The sequence below is a fragment of the Eleutherodactylus coqui genome, chromosome 4 (assembly GCF_035609145.1).
Source record: "Eleutherodactylus coqui strain aEleCoq1 chromosome 4, aEleCoq1.hap1, whole genome shotgun sequence".
NCBI lineage: Eukaryota > Metazoa > Chordata > Amphibia > Anura > Eleutherodactylidae > Eleutherodactylus > Eleutherodactylus coqui.
In genome coordinates, this window is record NC_089840.1 from 140508343 (window position 1) to 140531326 (window position 22984).

The 22984-nt window shown below is 42.7% G+C and overlaps 3 protein-coding genes across 3 annotated transcripts in view; 2 read left to right on the forward strand and 1 right to left on the reverse strand.

Moving 5' to 3' along the window:
* LOC136625751 (C4b-binding protein alpha chain-like) overlaps positions 1-22984 on the forward strand; it is a 603882-nt gene that overhangs the window by 380925 nt on the left and 199973 nt on the right. The gene's annotated exons all lie outside the window — the stretch shown is intronic.
* The window catches only part of LOC136625754 (membrane cofactor protein-like), a 74624-nt gene that overhangs the window by 45929 nt on the left and 5711 nt on the right, over positions 1-22984 (forward strand). The window contains exons 12-14 of the mRNA XM_066600221.1: positions 11142-11168; positions 14151-14232; positions 22768-22870. Of these exons, the coding sequence (XP_066456318.1) occupies positions 11142-11168; positions 14151-14232; positions 22768-22870 (212 nt within the window). The remainder of the gene's footprint in view (positions 1-11141; positions 11169-14150; positions 14233-22767; positions 22871-22984) is intronic.
* On the reverse strand, positions 17457-21335 carry LOC136625750 (uncharacterized). Its single transcript, XM_066600211.1, has 2 exons — positions 20036-21335; positions 17457-17703 (listed from the first exon to the last, which is right to left on the reverse strand). The coding sequence occupies exon 1, from the start codon at positions 20959-20961 to the stop codon at positions 20056-20058; it is 906 nt and encodes a 301-aa protein (XP_066456308.1). The 5' UTR covers positions 20962-21335; the 3' UTR covers positions 17457-17703; positions 20036-20055.

A 22984-nucleotide genomic window follows, 5' to 3' on the forward strand; every position in this document is an offset into this window, starting at 1 on the left:
TTAAAATTGTCTTGAAAAACTGAACCCATTGCCAAACCATCATATGCCAATAGGCATGATGGTAAATCAGGCATTTTTTTTTACCCTTGCCAACAAGATGCTCCACTGCCAAGGAGGAGTTCTTGTACTAACTACAATAAACTTCAACCCGAACCAAACAGTAAAAAAGCTCTTTCAATCCCCTCCAGGGTAGCAGAAAGAAATATACCCAACCAAATGTCCTTTAAATGCACACCACTGTGCAACAGCAAACTCATTATCTTCCTTCACTTGACTAGATAGGACCACCTAAAAAATGAAATCCTGGTGGTCAAAAGCCTTCTGGCCGCAGAATACCATTGGTCATGTGCTCCATGGCACAATGGGTAGGACTTGTAGCCAGTGCAGGCCAATACATTGTGGTCTCCATGAAGCCCATTTGCTGATCACCTGGACTTATGTTTGCTCTCTCTGCTGCTCAAAAGATAAAAATGTTCCACCACACTTGACAAAGACAGCGTACCAGCTGTCGAAACGTCGCTATGCTACTGTTCATACTGGGCACTTTCCTGTGAATAAATAATGGATACCAAGTGACCTACCTACTCTTCAATTATTCCCTGGATGCCTGTGCTGTTATCCGCAAAAGCCATTTATCTTCCATTACTCTGGGATCCCTGTGTGTCCAGGATCCGGGTGGCGTGCACGGCGAGTATAAGAATTTCCTCCACACTCTCAGTGTTTTTGGTGCTGCTGATTGACTTTGATTCATTGTATAACAGTCTGAAGCTGTCATGGGGGGTCACGGGAAGCTCCTGATCATATAAAAGTGTAAGAAAAGTAGATAGAAGTTGAAGATTCAGCTCCCCTCATGGATTGGATCCATAAGGGGAGCTGAAAGTACTCGCCCCCGTCCTCCGCGACGCTTTGCTCCTTCCCGGACCTGACTCCGGCTCTGCACACGCGCGCCAGAGGTTATACGTCGGTTGCGTACGTAGAAGGGCTCGCGGCCCATGAAATTTAAAATCTCTCTGGCTCACGGCTACCATGTGTAGTCGAGAGCAGAGAAATATCTGTGAGGGGAGATGAAATTACGTACCTAAGGCCCGCGGATTTATCTGCGAACCTTACTACAAGCTTTTGTGCATGCACCTGTTGCCTAGGTGGCAGGTGCCTGCACAAAAGCCAGGGATTGCTGTGCTAATTTAAAATCTCCTGGCTACCAAGTGTAGCCGAAAGTCTGGGGATCTCATCGGGGGCCGCGGTACATTGTTCTTGGTCACGTGGTTCTCTATTATTTTGGCAGCTCAAGGGTCATACAAGTGAGCTATGGGGCTAACTTGTACTAACTACAATGCACCTTCAAGCAAAATGTCTGTTCTGAAAGCTACTGGCTGCTCTTTTCCTTTTGAGCCCCGTTGTGCATACGGACATAAGATTAGGGCTAGGGTGTAAATCCTCATTTTCATGTGCTCTGTAAAAAAAAAAAATCCTGTCTTAAAAAAATCATATTTTTGCAAATATATAATTTTACTCTTCTAAATTGCATTAATTTTTTGCACATATTTGAGATATTGCAGATGAAAATGTGAAAAAATGACTTTTTTTTTCTTTTTCAAACTTCTCCCAATTTTGGCCCTTTTAACAAATCTACATTCTATCTGTCTAATTTTACCACCTAAATGAAGTACAATATGTGGCGAAATAACAATGTCCGAATCGCTTGGATATGCAAAACCTTTACGGCGTTACAGACTTGGTCACTATGGGGTAAATGGTACAAAAAAAAAAAAAAAAAAATACAACTCTACCCGCAAAAAAAAAAAAGCCCTCGGACAGCTACATTGATGGACAAATAAAAATTGATTTTCTTGAAAGTGAGGAAGAAAAACTAAAAATGAAGGGAGTTGGGAGAAAAAACTGAAAATGAAGAGAGAGAGGGGGGTGTGTGTGGAAGGACCCATGTCATTAAGGGGTTAATAAAGATTATACAAAGAAATTTATTAGGGATGCAGTACATGAAGCTAAACGGCTTGAGAGGAGTTAAAGGGGTTGTCCCGCGATAGCAAGTGGGTCTATACACTTCTGTATGGCCATATTAATGCACTTTGTAATATACATCGTGCATTAAATATGAGCCATACAGAAGTTATTCACTTACCTGCTCCGTTGCTAGCGTCCTCGTCTCCATGGTGCCGTCTAATTTCAGCGTCTAATCGCCCGATTAGACGCGCTTGCGCAGTCCGGTCTTCTCCCTGGTGAATGGGGCCGCTCGTGCCGGAGAGCTGGTCCTCGTAGCTCCGCCCCGTCACGTGTGCCGATTCCAGCCAATCAGGAGGCTGGAATCGGCAATGGACCGCACAGAGCCCACGGTGCATCGTGGGTGAAGATCCCGGCGGCCATCTTGGTAAGGTAAGTAAGAAGTCGCCGCAGCGCGGGGATTCGGGTAAGTACTAAACCTTCTTCTTTTTTTTTTTTTTTTTTTAACTCATCCCTTGGGTTTGTCTCGCGCCGAACGGGGGGCCTATTGAATAAAAAAAAAACCCGTTTCGGTGCGGGACAACCCCTTTAAGCTAAATGGAAGTGATTCTGTAGACAAGTATAGTTGTAACCAGTTGGGATAATTTAGAGATATCTTGAATGAGCATGGATATACAGTATACTCTAAAAGGACCCCCAAACGAGGGACATTGTTTCTGCAAGACCAATGTGAACATTTAGAGTGGCTTCACACTTGCGAGGGAATCGCACAATTTCCCAAGGCTGCGAGAAATCACTAAATTATGAATCCAATGGCTCCATGCACATTTGCAATGTTCTAATGCTTGCGATGCAGCATTAAAACAAAATTGCGGCATGACCATTCTTTTTGCAATCTTGCCCATTGTTTCCAATGGGGCTGGCGGCTTCATCACCAGCCCCGTTGAAATCAATGAGTGAGGATCCCAATTCTCTGCCACTGCTGTCACAGCAGTGGCATGTGGTGACTCTCCGTGATGAGGATTTTCAGGGGGAGGGAGGGGCTTGAAATATAAGGCCTGAATTAATAACTGTAGAAAAAAAATAAAGAATACATCACCTGGGAAGTGCTATCATCTCTGGCGCATCTTCTTGCCGGTCTCAAGATTCTTCTTCTACTGCTCTACTGGACGGGGATTGAAAAATCCCCGCCTCCTGAAGCGCTGCCTCTGATTGGTCACAGCGCTCAGCTAATTAGAGGCAGCGCTTCAGGAGGCGGGGTATTTTTCAATCCCTGTCCAGAAGAGTGCCGGGACCTGCAAGAAGACGTGCCAGAGATGACAGCGCTACTAAGGTGATGTATTCTTTTTTTATTTATTTTACAGTTGTTGATTATTTCCAGAGCAGGGCTTATATTTCAGGTAAATGCACAAATTTATAAATATTTTAGAGAGTTTTAAATGCAACAAACATCTGTGCTGTTTATTAATTAGAAACCACGTACAACATTCAGTCCTGTGGGGAATGGAAATACTTTTATTATTATTGGAATTGTAGCTCACTATTCTATAGAATGATGATGTGGTCTTCAGTATGTGGAAAGGACCACCCAGGAGCTGAGGAACTAGTCAACATATGTATGACATCAAAAAGGGGTTAAGGCAGTCCTCAGTCATTGTACACTAGATCTTAAAAAACGATGGAAAGACTGTTTTTAGTCTTCCAATAGGTTTTTATCTTGCACAAGTAGATTACATCACTGTGTAAAAGAGAAACTTACTGGATGTATAAACTCCAAACTCTACAGCCAGATGGCCTAAACAAAGTGTCTGATGTTGGTTATTAGGTGTCCCTTTTTCTGGTCTAGATGCAGTCCGCCTTATGTATTATGATAGATATTGAATAGTGAGTGAGTGACATCTACTGGTAGATAGAGGAATTACTGGAACTAACTATGGGTAGTGAACGAGCTATGAGGACATCTATTGGCTGAAATAATTGCAGGCATTTTTTAATACTGATTTTGTTTTTAACATATATGATGGGAAACGACCTTTTAATGTGCATTTTAAATGGATCATACAGTTTGTTTATTTTTTAAGATGCATTTATTTTCACTTTTATTTTCCATGTGTTGATTATTGCAGCAGTGTTTGCACATTTGATATAGTTTTTAATCCTATAGATTTTATAATTCTTTAATCGGCAATTTGTTTGGATTTCCTATGTTTAAATTAAGGTAACTTTACACTTCAGGACTGTCGGGTGCTTTTGCTCCCAACAACCGTTCCAGTGATTGTCACTTCTGTGCGGTTAGGCAGGTAATGGATAATGGAGCACGCCGGAGATCTCTTCTGGTCACCGCCATCCATTTACTGTAAACTGGCAGTTGCTCAGAGATTGAGTGATTTTTGTATTTACACCAAACAAGCCGTTCAGCAGTCTTTCCATTTTCGCTTACTCAAATGACGTGATTAGCGACTACTGAGTGACTTTATAAGTGCTGGGTGTCTTTGATTACCTGGCTTAACAAAGCTATTGGTTCTGATAGTGAAATGTATTTCTGTTTTAACTACTGTTTCTAAACTACAGCTGTATATACTCGCCTTGTCTGGAACCTTAAGTCTGACAAATGAATCGCCTTAATCTTCACTATATATATTGCTGCCAGTTGACCGGAGTCGGCAGCCGCTGGGGCTCTCTAGACATGCTGACATTGCTGTACGGGAGCAGTAGTGGTACTAGCTACCTGTCCGTTCTTGCTAACTGGTATACACATGAGGCGCTCTTTATCCTGTTTTTTACAATTTGCAGTGACGCTTTTAAAACAACCTCATATTGGGCGCATGTATAAGGCACAACAATGCTGGAAGGAGTTGTCACACTTGGAGAGCTTCAGGGTGCAGTAGAACAATACCGCAGTTCATCCTAAAAACAAGCCTTCATACTACTCACTACATGGAAATATAAAAGTTTATAGCTCTTGGAATGCAGTGACACAAGTTGGGGTTTTTTTAATGCAAGAGTAGTAAAACACAGAAGCAAAACAAATGTAATATATATATATATATATATATATATATATATGTGCCTGGAGTGGAGAACAAGTGATTGGCAGTCTTCCGCAATCTCTTTGAGGGCTCAGTCACACAGGCGCATTGGCGCCCGTGTTACTGCAGCCAGCAGACGGCCGTACCTGAAGATGGACGTCTCTCTGCAGCGCCGGGAGGAAGAACATGTGACTGGCTCCATTGGCGGTCATGTGTTCTTTCATTAGCGCTGGAGAGAGACAGTCGTCTTCAGGTACGCCCGTCTTCTAACTGTCAGTCACACGGGCGCATCGGCGCCGGTGTACGGGTGCCGATGTGCCCGTGTGACTGAGCCCTGAAGATGAATAGAGCAGCACCACACATGCTCTACCACTTCTGCATACAATCTCCTCACTGCAAGGGTTGCAGTGAGGATGAGAAGAGGACACACAGGACCCCAAGTCTCAGCACTTATGGGGGGTCTTGGTGATGAGACCCACAATGGAATAGACATTTTCATCATGTATGTTATGAATAAGTGGGAATGGTCCATATTGGGAATACCCCATTAATAACTTACTGAATGTAGTAAAATTTAATTCTTAGAAAGTTCAGCAGGGATAAGTACACAAAATATGTCATACACTTTAAAGGGTGTTTTTTTTTTTTTGTTTTTTTTTTAACTGAACAACTATCCTCTGATAGGTCATCAGTAGATAGACGGTAGTCCACTGCTCCGGAACCCTGTTCATCAGCTGATTGTCCAATGCTTTGTCATCAGCAGACAGGTGAAGAAGTGGGAGCACTTGCTTCACTCACATTAAAATCATTGGGAGTACCGCACTGCTGTTCCACTTCCGGCTCCACTTTCTGACATCTTGTACTGGGCAAGAAATGTAATAGAAGCTCAGTGCACCCATTGGAATCGCAGTATGGCCAAGGAGAGTGTCAAAGCTTACTTTGGTGCTCTCATTGCTTCCAATGAAAGTGTAGCCGATGCTCCCACTTCCTCCTCTGCTTGCCGAGGTACGTTAGGCCCGCTGCAGTGATGGCAGACTAGACTATTAGCTGATGGATGGGGATGCCGAGCGGCAGACCACCATCCGGCAGGTAATGGGTCATCAATTGAAAAAAAGTCTGAAAATATTTCTACAGAAATTCATAATGGTTTTCTAATTAATTGTATGTGTAGCTGTCACTCTACTAAACAGAAGAGCGTTGAAGTAAATCTGGGTTAAATGAAAATCCTCAAACACGAAGAAAAATGAGTTATTTTAGGGCCTAGTCACATCAGCGATGGAGGTCACATGCGGAACCTCCATGGCTTATTGCTGTTAAAATACAGGAAGCAATAACCCAGCCTGCAGCGCTATTCCATCCTGTAAAACGCCAGGTGGAAACCGAACAGATCTTATTGTAGTCAGTGGGGTCCGTTCAGTGGCGTCATGAAACAGATCAGTTAAGCGAGTGGGTGACTGTTTCTTGCTTCTAGAATGGCACAGCAGAACGGAACCCAAAGTATTATGTATTTTGCAGCATCTTCCAATCAGTTTATTCAAAAGGTTCTGAGTATACTGACAAAGTAAATTTGAGTAGCGCAGTGGTTTATTGGAGGCCCTGTGGCTCAGCAGTTGTTGCTCCAGCCTTGCATTTTGGGGGTTAGGCGTTGGACTCTACCAAGGCAGTGTGCTTGAAATTCTCATTTGTATGAGCTGCTTCCTGTGCTACAAAATCCATGTTGGTGTGTCTTCATTTCGACTATGAGCCTCCGTGGGGACAGGGCTACAGTAAGTGAACAAAGATTCTTGTGAATACATACTACATTGCAGAGTAATTACTGTAACTGGAAAATAAAAATAAAGTGCTTGTCAGTAATCTCAACTGTGTGGCGTTAGAGTGCAGCTATGACATTCTGCAATGTAATACATAAGCTACTAACTTGGCGACTTTTTTTTTTTTTTCTTTCCCTTTACATATATTCTGGCACAGCTATGGGCAGTGATTGCAGCTGAGCTTCATTGTCATCTGAAAGTCTAATGAAAATACCAATAAGCTGGTGTGTGTGGGTGGGTGGGGGTGTGTGTGTGTAAAATATTTCTGTAAGATGCACCAAAATCCGCATGTATTATGCATGCGCTTATGGAGCAGAAATCCTTAGAAAATTAAATTGTGTCTAGCAGAAATATTCTGCACGTTTGAAAGGTTTCTAATAGAAGCAGCAGCAGAGTCTGTGTCTCTCTCTGCCCATCTCTCCAGTATATCCTTCCCTCCGTTCTCCAAAGTTTTTTATATTCACTGCAGCATATTCAGAGTGAGTGATCAGTGCATGAGGAGGAGGCGCAGCCTGATCAGGCGAGAAAAATGCATTTTTCTATAACATATTTGCAACGTTCATTTTCACTTGTGCTACAGACTTAACCCTTTCCAATCCACTGTCTGACGTCTAAAGACATTCTGATTGAAGGCTGTACAGCTCCGATGTCGGAAGACGTCCGGCAGGATATTCTTACTGTAGATTACTGGCCACTCTGTTGTCGGGGGGCCTCTCCAGCATGTCCCATACCGCAGTACTGGCTCTAGCCAGCAGATGGTGCCATTGTGTAATGGCAGAAAGAGAAAGCCCCCTAGGAAACCCTGAATCCAAAATTGGACTGCAAAGGGTTAAAGGATGGCGGAAACAAATCGAGGCTGGTTAATTTTTTGTAAAATTATTTATTTTTTAAATCTTGGGAGCTCAAGCTGTTTCACTGCACTCTTATGCTTTATATTGAGGTCCTACCTATTCAGATTAGCTAACAGCCAATCAAGAAATCAGCATTTGTGTATACATTTCTTATATCTGACTAATATTAACTAGACTGCCAGCTCGAGAGGATCATTTGTTTTATTATCACACATATACTATTATCATTGGGATGAATTTTGTAACTGCATTTAAAGAGCTTTAGATAGCATTTGTCCGACTTTTAGGGGCAGTGCAATTTCATATTTTTAGATGGGCTGGAATCACAAATACATTTTTCTAAAGCCAAACTCAGGATTGGTGCATAAAGTGTTTTTTTTTTTTTTCTTTTACTATCTTTATATACACCCATGACTGGCTCAAAAAAACATTTTTCTATTCTTTGGGGAAAATGTGGGGAAAAAACGCATGTTTGTGAAACCCACGCTTTCCAGTGGGTTCCTTCACATTAGCGATGTTTTCTGATACTATCTTGCAAGAAAAAGATTTGCGGCATGCTCTATCTTGCGTCGATTCTTTTTTTTTTTTTTTCTCTTCTTTGCTGGCGCATGTTTCCCTATGGAGCCACCTTGTTTATCGCATCACACAAACTTTTTTTTTTTTCTTCATGTTTTTAACATTAGAAAGTCCTATGGTCTTTCGTGGTTTCATCGCAAGTGGCCGCGATGTGAGATTTTTGCGGGTACAAAAACGTGTTTTGTTTTTGTTTTTGTTTTTTTGCCATGATTTTCTCACTGCAAATTCGCTGTGGCCTGTAGAGATGAGCGAGCACCAAAATGCTCGAGTGCTCGTTACTCGAGTCAAACTTTCCGTGATGCTCGAGGGTTTGTTTCGAGTAACAAACCCCATTAAAGTCAATGGGCGACCCGAGCATTTTTGTATATCGCCGATGCTCGCTAAGGTTTTCATTTGTGAAAATCTGGGAAATTCAAGAAAGTGATGGGAACGACACAGAAACGGATAGGGCAAGCGAGGGGCTACATGTTGGGCTGCATCTCAAGTTCCCAGGTCCCACTATTAAGCCACAATAGCAGCAAGAGTGCCCCCCCCCCCCCCCCGCACAGTCAGCATAAAGATCGTTCTCCTCTGCCACAGCTGTAACAGCTGTGGCAGAGAAGAACGATGTTAGCCCATTGAATTCAATGGAGCCGGCAATACAGCCGGCTCCATTGAAAGCAATGGGCTGCCGGCAAACACGGGATGAATTTTCGGGAAAGGCTTAAAAATATAGGCCCTTACCTGAAAATCATCCAAAAATGTGTAAAGAGTAAAAAAAAATATATACTCACCTTGTCCCTGCAGCCGGAGTTCAGCCGCATCTGGCCGGCAGTTCTCCGGAACTGCTCTGTGTAGTATTCAGCAGCCGGGGATTTAAAATCCCCGCCTGCTGAATGAGCTGCCTCTGATTGGTCACAGCCTGACCAATCAGAGGCAGCTCTCAATCACACCCATTCATGAATTCATGAATGGGTGAGTGAGTGCTGCCTCTGATTGACAGCTGAGAGCTGCCCCTGATTGGTCCCTGCGCTGAGCCAATCAGAGGCAGCACTCACTCACCCATTCATGAATTCATGAATGGGTGTGAGTGAGAGCTGCCTCTGATTGGACACAGCCTCTCCAATCAATCAGAGGCAGCTCATTCAGCAGGCGGGGATTTTAAATCCCCGGCTACTGAATACTACTCAGTGCAGTTCAGGAGAACTGCCGGCCAGACGCGGCTGAACTCCGGCTGCAGGGACAAGGTGAGTATACTTTTTTTTTTTTTTTATTCTTACACATTTTAGGATGATTTTCAGGTAAGGGCTTATATTTTTAAGCCCTTCCCGAAAATTCATCCCGCGCTCGCCGGCAGCCCATTGCTTTCAATGGAACCGGCTGTATTGCCGGCTCCATTGAATTCAATGGGGTAACATCGTTCTTCTCTGCCACAGCTGTTACAGCTATGGCAGAGGAGAACGATCTTTATGCTGACATTTTTATTTTATTTTTTTTTTTTTTACACATTTTAGGATGATTTTCAGGTAAGGGCTTATATTTTTAAGCCCTTCCCGAAAATTCATCCTGAGATCGCCGGCAGCCCATTGCTTTCAATGGAGCCGGCTGTATTGCACCCACAACCTTCAGATCCTGAGCGAGGGATTAAGACTGCATTTCTGCCGCCTTAACACTCTGTGCCACACAAGGTATATCCCAAAAAAGCTAAACAAAGTTACCCTAAATGCTTGGTCTAAGTATCACCAGATCTTTTGCTCTTCCCCACTGACATAATTTCTGATTTGATAGACCTCCCTACCTCAGACTTGCCAACTTCTGCTGACCAACTCCCTCATAGCTCTCACGTACAGTTTGACTGCCAGGCCTTTAGAGAAATTGGAGTTCTGTCCTATAACTGAATCTTAGGAAGTGTCATATTAGATTCAAATTCTCAATAGCCGTGAGACCACCTGATATCTCACCTTAGAGAGCAACTTTTGAAGTTACTTTAAACCTCTAGGCTGCTCTCAACCCTTTACCAATCGATGATGTTTGAAATGCTCTGAGAGGAGGAGTGTGGGACTCGGATCCTTCTTATTTGAGTATCTGTAAACTATCTCGTGGCCCATTAGAGTGCAGGAAAACGCATAGGAAATCTCCTAGATTGTATATAACACCCCTACACAGACCCATCCGTACTATTCTTCTCCTTCAGACTTCTGTTAGAGAGTAACCATGAGCCTGGCACTTATTTACACTTTCGGTGGCGCTATTCATCTTAGGCCATTCTAGAATTAGTTCCTTGAGTTTTCCAGTCATATTTGTCGAATTGAATTTAATGTATCTTACAGACTGTACTTTTCAACATGCCACTTGAAGGTCTTAACAACTGGGCCAAGAAGAACTTTGATTATATCAATAGTTATTTTACTTTTGAAGTATTTTATGTCACATTCCTTTTTATTTTTGATAATACACTATTTCTACTTTTACTTACTGTTAGTATTCACTGCTACTTCATATGCTAAACCTTCAAGGGGTATTTTGGGCTTTTTGAACTCGTGACTAGAGATGAGCGAGCAAACTCGATAAGGCAAACTACTCGAGTGGTAGTGCCTAAGTAGTGCCTTATTCGAGTACCTGCCCGCTCGTATCTAAAGATTCGTTTGCCGGCGCGGGTGACAGGTGAGTTGCGACAGTGAGCAGGGGGGAGAGAGTGAGAAGAGCTCTCCCCTCCGTTCCTCCCCGCTCTCCCCCGCTGCTCCTCGCCGGCAGCCGAATCTTTAGAGACAAGCGGGCAGGTACACAATCGAGTAGTTTGCCTTATCGAGTATGCTCGCTCATCTCTACTCATGACCTATTCTCCAGAGGAGAGATCGTCAGTTCAAAAAGCCCAAAATACCCCACTTGACCTATAATGTTCAAGTTATCTCATGTATTTGTTTTCTTTGTTTTAGGTGGAAACAACGTTGGTGCTATCGTGGGTAAGACAAGTCTGTGTTTTGTATAATAGAATATGCTAATGCTAATGATTATACGGTTGGATCCAGAAATGTTTGGGCAGGAGCACAAAGTCTTCAGTAAGTGACTAGAATGTAAGCTGTAAAGCTTTAACTCAAGGTGTCTACAAATATACTGTATTACCTGTTTCGGAGTTAGAGCTGTATCAGGGGTGTACATTCTACCAGTCACATGCAGCTCGCACTGCCATGAATTGTGGCCCCTGCTGGAGACCAATACAGCTCATCACCTGTCTGCGCAATCCACTGTTTCTAAAGCGCTCCAGAGCTAGCCATGGCTGAATTGCAATGAGTTCTTACGGAGAGCGCTCTTTGTTTAATATAGGTACCGGTCACGGCCAAGTCTGTGGCTCGGGGGAAACTAGGATGGAGACAGTTCTGGGGGACAGGGGAGATGGTTCTGTACCATGGAAATCTGGGGTTGGGAGACTTGGTCTTATGGGTATAGTTATGTAGAGGAAGGGGATTGCAATGGAGGGAAATGTGGTTTTGTAGGGGAAGAAATGTGATTTGGGGGATGCATGGTTCTGTGGGAGACCAGGAGATTGCAATGTGGGTCTATGGGGGAGATTGTGATGGGGAGACTTGGTTATGTGGGGGCGAGAAGATGTGAGACTAGGTGTAAAGATGCTAAAGGATGGTTGCTGAATATGGTATTTGGTTCTGCTAAATGAGGGCACCCTGCTGATATGGATCACACAATGGGCATTCAGAGAATAATGCGACAAGTCAATGGATTTTGCATACATTATGATTTGTACGACTTTGGTGTTTTTCTTTCACACCTGGTTTAGCTGTTTTATTTGCTTGCTGTATTGCTCACTTATCTGCCCCCCTCTATGAATTTGCCCGTTCCCTGTATATAGATAATTATCTGCACCCTGTAAGGCTATGTTTGCATCAGATATGCTCCTGTCCTGTGTGCTCACTAGTATGTGTTCCATGTGGGCCTGTTTACATACATTCTATGATTTGCACCTCATTTGATTGAGTAGGTAAGGGTATGTGCACATTTTTTTTTTCTTTTTTTGCGTTACTCCCTCCCAAAAATTTTGAACACATAACCAGACAACCCCTACACCCCTTTAATTAAAATCCCTTCAGGACTCTACTGGCGAGACATCAAATTTTTCTGCACATAGCAACCCAGACATTTTTCTTTACTTAATTATGCTTGCTACTGATATGAAGCCAACATAATAGTTTTCTAACCAAACACAGTTACATGAAATGGACCCGTGCGAAGCCGGGTAATTCTGCGACTTCTAAATATAAGAACGGTTTTTAATACCTGGTTGCAAATGCTTTGCAGTCAATGACTCCCTGAAGTATGGATCGCATGGACTCCACCATATGCTGAGTTACCTTTCTTGAGATGCTTTGCCGGACCTTTACTGCCATTGTCTATAGTTACTGATTGTATTGTAGGTCATTCTTCACTTCTCATCATTCTGGTACAAGTTCATCTTGGTTTCATCGGTTCGAAGAATCTTGTTCCAGAACTGGGCAGCTTTATTATGTTTTCTAGCAAAGTTTAATCTGGAGATGAACACTATTTACACTAATGAAGACATCTCTTGATTTTAGACTTTGACAACGATAGGCCGACCTACTTCAGACTATTCTTGAATTAACTAGATGTTTTGAAAAGGTTATAATTTACCAAGGAAATAATTGTATTCTTCAGAAATGTATCTGACAAGTATTGTATTTACAGTTTCTGAAGTCCTTGATGAATTCGGGTTGTCTGATATGCCACTTATGTCTGCCTTACAGATGCCTACTACTGATTTGGATAGGGGAGCATAGTGTATTTCACTGAAGTGTGCAGTTGATGTGAGAGTTTAGTGGATCCTTAAAAAGAAAGAAAAAAATTACTTCTAATATACTTTCAATGTTTGTTTGAAACCATCCGAAAAAAAGAAGGCAATCCTAGATCCAAACTTGTGTCGTATACTACTACAGTATACATTTAGGTGTATCTGTTGTAAAAGAACTCCCTTTAATGCTGTTGGTTTTTTTTTAGTTCCAACTTTTTGACCTTGTTTCTTTATAGCTGTTGTATTAGAAAAGCTGAATTCCTAACTCCAAATCCCTGGTATAAGGCCTCTTTCTCATGGCTGAGAAAGTCGCACATCTATGAGCCCTATTCTTTAGAGGCGTGTCATATACATGAGCGATCTTTCCCCCCCCCTTTTTTTTCTCCCCATATCGTGGTATGTCCTATGTTTGGGCATCTTGCTTTCAATGGGGCTGGGAAAAAGATTGGACGACGTGGGAGTTGTACACAAGTGTGATGTGAGGTTTCCCATTGAAAACAATGCAAAACACTTACCAATTCTCTGGTGCAACTGAAAGCTGCTACTTTCCTGAAGTGATGCGAGGCGTGTTTGACACAAACGCCCCGCATGCGTGGGAAAATTCAGGCTCACCTGTGTGAAATTAGCCTCAGTATAAATAAAGGATAAAACACTATCTGCTGCAACCACTAGGGGAAACTTGGAACTTACTGTGTGCTGTTTGAGTTTAAATGGCTGTTCTGGGACTTTACTATTAATGACCTATCTTCTCGATCGGTGGCGGTCCACTTCTTGGGACTGTTGATCAGCTGATAGCCTAGCTCTCAGTGGGGACAGAGCCAGAAGCAATCAGCTCCATCCCAGTTCAGTTTAATGGGAGCTGTGCCTTCAATTACCAAACTGGGCCGCTGCAGTGGGGATCTGTCTGCTTCTGGTTCTCACCACTGACAGCTGGCCCACCTTGATCTCATCTCGAACAGTCTTTCTGAATGACTGACCTCCGATAAGTAATTGTCAGGATAGGTCCTCAATAGCTAATCAATAGTAAAGTCCTGGAAAACCCCTTTTAATAGTATTGGACACTTTTGGTCAGTCGTGTGCAAGAGTAAACTTGCTTTCCATGTAACATTGCTGTATTTCTTTTAAGGAGGCGTAATCGGTGGAATTTTTGGAATTCTGTTTGCCGCATCAGCAATTATTTATGTGTGCTGGTTTAAGAAAAAAAGAGGGTGAGAGTCTACTACGAAAAGATGCTTTTATAATATAACCTTTACAGAATAGACCAATCCCAGAAAGAACAAGGAAATCCCTGCCAGCAGCCATACATGCTCCATATTGGAATTTGGCTATCTTGGTGATGAGGTTCTATGCTTGCGCTTTTGCAACAGTATGGTACATCAGTAAGGCCAGTTGCACATCTAAGTTGGAACCTGCAGCAATAAATACCAGAAGAAAGAGTGCTACATGCAGCACTTTTTCTTCCGACCAAAAGCCGGCCACGGACCTCATTATAGCCAATGGCGTCGGTCCGGCGCTGTTCTGTTCCATCTATTTAAAACTGTTCAGCTGTAGGGATTTCCCCTTTTCTGCTCTCCAAATGGAACAGTGAAACAAAATCCCCAACACAAATGTAAAACCACGTGAAAAACTCACATTTAGACCCTCTAGGGCAAATCTGGCATGAAATCCCAGACATAAAGGCACAGCATGCTAATGTTTTGTCTGGGAAAATTTCTCCCTGTATCTGCAAAGCCAAATGGGCCCCATTATAGTCAATGTGGCCTTTCTACGCTGTCCAGACCGAGTCTGGCATATGCTGGATTCAACACTTCCGGTTTTCCTGTTTAGCTCCAGAAACTAATGAAGGCAGTGTGAAGCTTGCCTAAAAAAAATTGGACATTTTAAATATTTTTTATAATGGATAGAATTGGTCCTGCAGGCAGTGTGAAGACAGCAGGGATGTAGAGAATAGAATTTTCATAACACCAGCTCAGCTCTATACATTGTAGTGTCTAATGCAGTCACTGAGTAACAGGCACATACCCGATTTACACTGATAACTGGAGGTAACTGCACTCTAGTTACTGCTATCACAATTGGCATCTTTTTTGATTGGAGTCATCAGTTTCATTTTTATTCTCTATTTTGACTGTGAAGACTACTTTCACTCATGAGTCTATACACTTTTACCATCCTTCTGCTACACCATCCTCTCAGTGACCCCTGCACTAAGGCCGGCTGTCCACGGGCGTTGCGAAGTCCCGCGGCAGATCTCCGCCGTGGGAGGCGCTGCCGATTCTCCGCCGGTCAGCCCTATCTGAATTGCCCTCCATGAGCGGAGAATTGCAATGATTCTCCGTTCGTGGACTGGGGCCGTCGCTTTCCATAGCAATGCTGTGTAAAGCGTCGGCTGGCGGTAAACTGCCGGCGAATACACGTCCCTGAACAGGGGGCCTAAGTAATAAAGTGTGCCCTCTGTGGCTCCAAAAAGTAATAATTTGCCCCCCACAGTACACACCCGACCCAGCAACAGCACAATCTTCTGGACATGATCATACTATTTGTTGTGTTTAGCGTGCTCTATAACCAGACTCCTCCATCTCCCGCTCTCAGTATGGTGTGTGCCGTAGACTGTAGAGAGCATAACCTGGCTCCTCTACAGAGTCCTTGCTGACTGGCAAGTAGCATGTAAGCATAGATCATCACACTACTGGAGTTTGGGTTCAAGGCCTCATGGAAAGGGGGCTGGGACAGTTGCCACACTGCCGTCGGCAGAAACTAAAGTAGCAACAATATTAGTCCCCTTTTAAAATCTTATGTAAGACCATGAATTTAAAAATATGCTTTTTGAAGTGTTGAAAAGCATAACAGCCTCTGGTGGTCTATGCAGGAAAAAATTAAATCTGTTGGAGCCACTCTAGTGAAAAATATATTTCCTTCATTATGGGACTAGCCCCACAATATCTGTCAACTGATAACATCTTTAGTTATTCCTCTCTTTCCGAGGCCTTCTCTCCAGGTGTGTCATACAATTTCACTGTGATTCCCTTAGATTCTGCTTAGATTTATGTTCTCTTAAGAAGTTACTGTTTCAGTCACCAGAATCCTTGCATGCTGAAACTACATGGACTGTACCACACAATCTTTTTATGGGAAGGAGGGGGCTCCTATCACAATTACTGCTGATTATGCAGTTCCTGTCATACAGTCCAACAATTTGCAGTAAACAAAGTTGAGCAGCAGCACTCACCACTACCAGTTCGGGGGGGAAAAAATCCTAAGCTGTATCCTTCAGCCTTGTCTGCACGCCCAGACCGGGAAAGAGTCCAAATTCCCAAAGATATACATATAATAAGAAAGACGTCAGGCAGCAGGTTTGGTGCGGTTGTATTTTATGCATTCATGAGAATACACAGATAGTAATGCCTCCTCAACACACAAGATGGCGACGTTTCGACTCTAAAGCATGAGTCTTTGTCAAGCTAGTTACACGTTAACACAACCTATGCTCTTATACGCCCCTTCACCAATCACATAATAATCATTAAAAAGATAAAGTGGAACAGGTGTGTTTCTTACCTCAGAGCTGGATTCCCATGGTGAACTTCACAGCCCATAGAATACATAGCTGGCGCACGCCATTGCAGTCATGTGTGTAACCCGGAAGTGCCTAACCTCAGATTGCTGGGAGAGCCCATGACAGGTCATCCTCCGTTGCCACAATAACCAGTAATCATTAATCATTCCCCCTGAGGATAGAGCAGAGCACAGCTGCGAGTTCTCGCGATAGCTGTGTCCCAGCTCCGTGCTTGCTATGAGTCACGCTCCACTCTGCACATAAGCAAAGTCCATCACTATGGTAACCGGAGCCTCTGCCTTCCTATGGAGTGTTAGATCTGCTTGAATGGTATGACGTGTTCTCAAAGCACCAGATCTGGTCATCACAGGGTCCTAGTGCCGACATATCTATCCTTCTTATTACTAATGTGCACATTACTTCCATAAACAATCCAAACACGATGGAGGAATATAAATCATATAATAAGGGCGTGTGAGATATTCCCCATAAGTAGTTATATCACCACGTTCATAGTTCACTTATAAAACGGAGAAAGGTCACATAGTATTGTATACTTTCCGGACTGGCAAGAGGATTTAACCCACATTCATAGGGTTACAAGAACCAGATGTCTAGTTAAATAAGTAGATTTAATTAATACACAAAGGGATTTTTTACCATGGAGCAATGTCAGTACTATGTATTAATTAGCATGAAAGCAAGCACTGAGAGGAACAATTATAACACCAGAGAAGGAACCTAATTATTCCAAAAACAGAAATCCTAAAGGGTGATCATACTACGTGTCCTATTCATTCAAAGTATCATGCCAATACTAATACCTGAAGGCATGATTAAGCATGCGGCCGAGGTAGATCCTGATAGGTATACCCAAGCATATACGATGATAATGAGAGGTAGAAAAACGGGGTATCACACATACACTGAAATGGCTGCCAAGGAGTATAGCTTTTTTATTGATGCCCAGAAATCTATTAATATGCTACTAAATATTACATGTACACTGTATTAGTGCAAAAAAAACACAAGAAATTTCAATAAATATCAAAAAAAACCCAGGGGCTCAGTGTCATGGGAAATAGTTCCAGCGTCCGAGGAGGATCCACCCAGATATGAAAATCTGTAATCAAAAAAAGAAATATTAAAAACAGGTCTAGGATAAAGAAAGCAGACTACAAACAAATACATCACTGAAATGCAAAGGTATTGTAATCAAGGTTAAGTCCCAATGGGGTCAGGGTGTCCAGATTGAAGATCCAACTGGCCTCTTTCCTTTTAAGTAATTTTATCCGATCCCCCCCTCGGATGTTTTCAGGGACATCATCTATAACTCTAAATTTGAGTTGACTGATGCTGTGTCTAGCACTAGCAAAATGTTTGGGGATGGGCAGTTCAATGTTTTCATTCCTGATCGTGCTCTTATGTTTGGTGATACGTGAGCGAATCTCTTGAATAGTTTCGCCCACGTACAGGAGGCCGCAGGGACATGATATAAGGTAAACAACATATGATGACTTGCAAGTATATCTCTGTCGGATATAAAACTTTTTCCCAGTCCTTGGATGATTGAACGTGTTGCCACGATTCATATTGCTGCAGCATGTGCAGCTCAGACATGGAAAATTCCCAGTCTTCACTGGGTATAAGACCCTTTGTTTTGGGGGGCCAATATCTGACAGATAGGAACGTACTAATCGATCTTTCAAGTTACGTCCTCGTCGATAAGCCATAATCGGAAAGGACCGAAATTCGGGGACATTACCACAGCCCTTGGAGAGTAATAACCAGTGTCGTCTGATAATTCTCATAATTTGATCACTGGCCGGGCTATAGGTGGATACAAAAGGAATACGAGACAATTCAGTATCTCGATGTTTCGGGGAGAGAAGCTGATCTCGTGGAAATTGTCGAGCTTTTTCCATTAAAGGGCCTAACATATTCGCTGGATAACCCCGCGTTCTAAATTTGGAGTACATTTGCTCAAGACGATCATTCACTTTCTCATTGCTTACGATCCGCCTCACCCGAAGGAGCTGACTCCAAGGTAAGGACTCTATTGTCTTTCTTGGGTGGAAACTATCAAAGACTAATAGGTTGTTCCTATCAGTGACCTTGGTAAAGAGGTCAGTCTCCAAATGGCCTTCTTTCTTAATGACAAGTACATCCAAGAACTGGAGTTCAGTAGTAGATGTCGACATGGTAAACCTGAGTTCTGGGAGTATATTATTTAATTCGTCAAAGAAAGATGTCAATTCTATTTCAGTGCCTTCCCAAATCAGGAAGACATCATCAATATACCTCCACCATCCACGTACATATTGCCAGGATGGGGAGGTATAGATCCATGTTGTCTCAACATAATTCATAAAAATAACCGCATACGTCGGGGCCACATTCGACCCCATTGCGGTCCCACAGCATTGCCGATAAAAGGCATTCTCAAAGATGAAATAGTTGTTGGTCAAAATAAATTCAAGTAGGGTCAAAATAAATTGAATAGTGCCATTATTCCAATCAGAGCTTAATAGGGAATCACGTACTGCATCTAGACCCTTGTCATGTGCTATTATAGTATAGAGTGAGACCACATCTAATGAAACTAGTAAGGAGTGTTCACTCACTCTAACTTCCTTGATTTTGTTTAAGAAGTCGCTGGTATCACGTATATAAGATAGGCCTCTTATGGCAAAGGGTCTTAAAACTCTATCTAAAAAACGGGAGATGTTACTGAATAGAGACTCCCTACCGGATATGATCGGTCTACCCGGTGGGTTTGCAAGATCCTTGTGGATCTTTGGTAGGACGTAGATAGTGGGTGTAATAGGGTATGCAATGAGTAAATAATCCGCAAGTTGTCGATCAATGATAGCTTGATTGATCGCCTCGTTAATCAGAACCCGTAATTGCATCTGAAAGCGTAATGTTGGATCTTGTCTTAGTTTCTCATAAGTCGAGACATCATTCAATTGGCGGCGAATTTCATTCAGATATTTGAACCTATCCATCACTACTACGGCCCCACCCTTATCCGCTGGTTTAATAATTACTGATTGATTCTTACTTAAATTTTTGACCGCCAGCCATTCATCCTTGCGCATATTCGTGCGGCAAGGTTTACATAATCTATGAGATCTCAAGTGATGAACATCCTGCTTTACAAATTTAGAAAAAGTTTCAACTACATGGTCATTGGAAAGCGGTACGAAACGACTTGCAGGACGAAGACCAATTTCCCTCGAGGAAAACACCTCACGGGGATTAGTCTGAGTGCTGCCAACCTCACTATTGGATGGTACAGTGGAAAAAAATGTCTTAAGTTTTAATCGCCTCATAAAGGCGTCCAAGTCTACATCTAATTGGAACCAATCTACCGTTGGTTTCGGGCAGAACGCCAGGCCCTTGGAGAGTACTGAAATCTCCAATTCAGTTAGTGTAAAAGAAGAAATATTTACCACTAACGATTGTTCACCAGTTACGGGAGTCTCCTGGTGGTTGCTCGGGTCTGCATAGTCTCTTTTCCTCGCTCTGTTGTGCTTGCGCCCTCCTCTCCGGATTCCACCCTGTTGTGTAGATTTATTCGTGATTTCGACGGCGGGCGATGACCTAAAAAACGTGCGGTATTCGGATTTCTCTCCGTAACAGGTCTTGATGAATCGTCAGTTGAGTCGGATCCAACAGATGTGAACCCGAATTCGCCTTTACGTTTTTGTCCACCCATCCGTCCACGACGTTGGTTTCTCCTAGGATTGGGATTGGAAGAAAAATGCCCACGTGAATATTGCCATTTATAAACCTTGTTATTTTTGTAATCCTCCGCGTCGCGGTACCACTTCATCCTTTTAGTTGACTCTATGTCCTCCTGATATTTTCTCAGTAGAGCATCCATCTTTGTTGAGTAGGGTAGCCAGTCGGTTTCACCCATCTGTTGTTTTAATTGGGATTCGATATCTCCAATAATCTCTCGACTCCTTTTAACTTCTGAACATAAATATTCAATGTTAAGTAACATCAGATCGAATGAGCATTTATTTAAAATACCCTCAAACTTAGCACAGAAGCTCGAGTTGTCCGCAAGTAATGTGGGTCTCATACTCGAGCGCAAACCTCGTGGGATCCTCCTTGCCTGGTAATACTCGTGTAAGGTGGCCAGGTGGAGATTGTAAGATATCATGTGCTTTCGTTCTGATTCAAACTGTTTCTGTAAGACAGCCGCAGAAGGAGTACACAGGAATGAGGTATCAACAGACACTTCAGACAGAATTTTTGTTGCATCTGCTTCTGAAAACATAAATGGAGAGGAGGCTCCTGGTGCACCATCAGCCAGGCCCGCAAATAATGAGGCTTGTCCCCCTGGGGGTGCACGCTGTGATGGATCCATAGCAATTTGCAGTAAACAAAGTTGAGCAGCAGCACTCACCACTACCAGTTCGGGGGGGAAAAAATCCTAAGCTGTATCCTTCAGCCTTGTCTGCACGCCCAGACCGGGAAAGAGTCCAAATTCCCAAAGATATACATATAATAAGAAAGACGTCAGGCAGCAGGTTTGGTGCGGTTGTATTTTATGCATTCATGAGAATACACAGATAGTAATGCCTCCTCAACACACAAGATGGCGACGTTTCGACTCTAAAGCATGAGTCTTTGTCAAGCTAGTTACACGTTAACACAACCTATGCTCTTATACGCCCCTTCACCAATCACATAATAATCATTAAAAAGATAAAGTGGAACAGGTGTGTTTCTTACCTCAGAGCTGGATTCCTTTTTTGGATTTTTTTTTTGATATTTATTGAAATTTCTTGTGTTTTTTTTGCACTAATACAGTGTACATGTAATATTTAGTAGCATATTAATAGATTTCTGGGCATCAATAAAAAAGCTATACTCCTTGGCAGCCATTTCAGTGTATGTGTGATACCCCGTTTTTCTACCTCTCATTATCATCGTATATGCTTGGGTATACCTATCAGGATCTACCTCGGCCGCATGCTTAATCATGCCTTCAGGTATTAGTATTGGCATGATACTTTGAATGAATAGGACACGTAGTATGATCACCCTTTAGGATTTCTGTTTTTGGAATAATTAGGTTCCTTCTCTGGTGTTATAATTGTTCCTCTCAGTGCTTGCTTTCATGCTAATTAATACATAGTACTGACATTGCTCCATGGTAAAAAATCCCTTTGTGTATTAATTAAATCTACTTATTTAACTAGACATCTGGTTCTTGTAACCCTATGAATGTGGGTTAAATCCTCTTGCCAGTCCGGAAAGTATACAATACTATGTGACCTTTCTCCGTTTTATAAGTGAACTATGAACGTGGTGATATAACTACTTATGGGGAATATCTCACACGCCCTTATTATATGATTTATATTCCTCCATCGTGTTTGGATTGTTTATGGAAGTAATGTGCACATTAGTAATAAGAAGGATAGATATGTCGGCACTAGGACCCTGTGATGACCAGATCTGGTGCTTTGAGAACACGTCATACCATTCAAGCAGATCTAACACTCCATAGGAAGGCAGAGGCTCCGGTTACCATAGTGATGGACTTTGCTTATGTGCAGAGTGGAGCGTGACTCACAGCAAGCACGGAGCTGGGACACAGCTATCGCGAGAACTCGCAGCTGTGCTCTGCTCTATCCTCAGGGGGAATGATTAATGATTACTGGTTATTGTGGCAACGGAGGATGACCTGTCATGGGCTCTCCCAGCAATCTGAGGTTAGGCACTTCCGGGTTACACACATGACTGCAATGGCGTGCGCCAGCTATGTATTCTATGGGCTGTGAAGTTCACCATGGGAATCCAGCTCTGAGGTAAGAAACACACCTGTTCCACTTTATCTTTTTAATGATTATTATGTGATTGGTGAAGGGGCGTATAAGAGCATAGGTTGTGTTAACGTGTAACTAGCTTGACAAAGACTCATGCTTTAGAGTCGAAACGTCGCCATCTTGTGTGTTGAGGAGGCATTACTATCTGTGTATTCTCATGAATGCATAAAATACAACCGCACCAAACCTGCTGCCTGACGTCTTTCTTATTATATACAGTCCAACAAGTCAGCTCTCCTGACATGTTTTATCTTTTAACTTAATGATTTGCAAATATGGTATTACATTATCATATACTCTGTACCATTCTCTTTGTTTTTCTACGGGCACTTGTACAGTGGTGGTTATGTAGCTCCAACTCGAAAGAACCCTGATGGTGGCACATCAAGTAGCCATCAGACACCTACTGAGCAGTGTGAAATGAAGCAGATAGAAGCACAGGTAGATTTTGTCGCTGTCTCAATGTCTCCATCTGGACAACCGTTCGATGCTTCCAGTGCAGTGTGCGTCCATAAATGTCCCGTCTGTTGCATACTAACACTGTTTGGAAGTTCA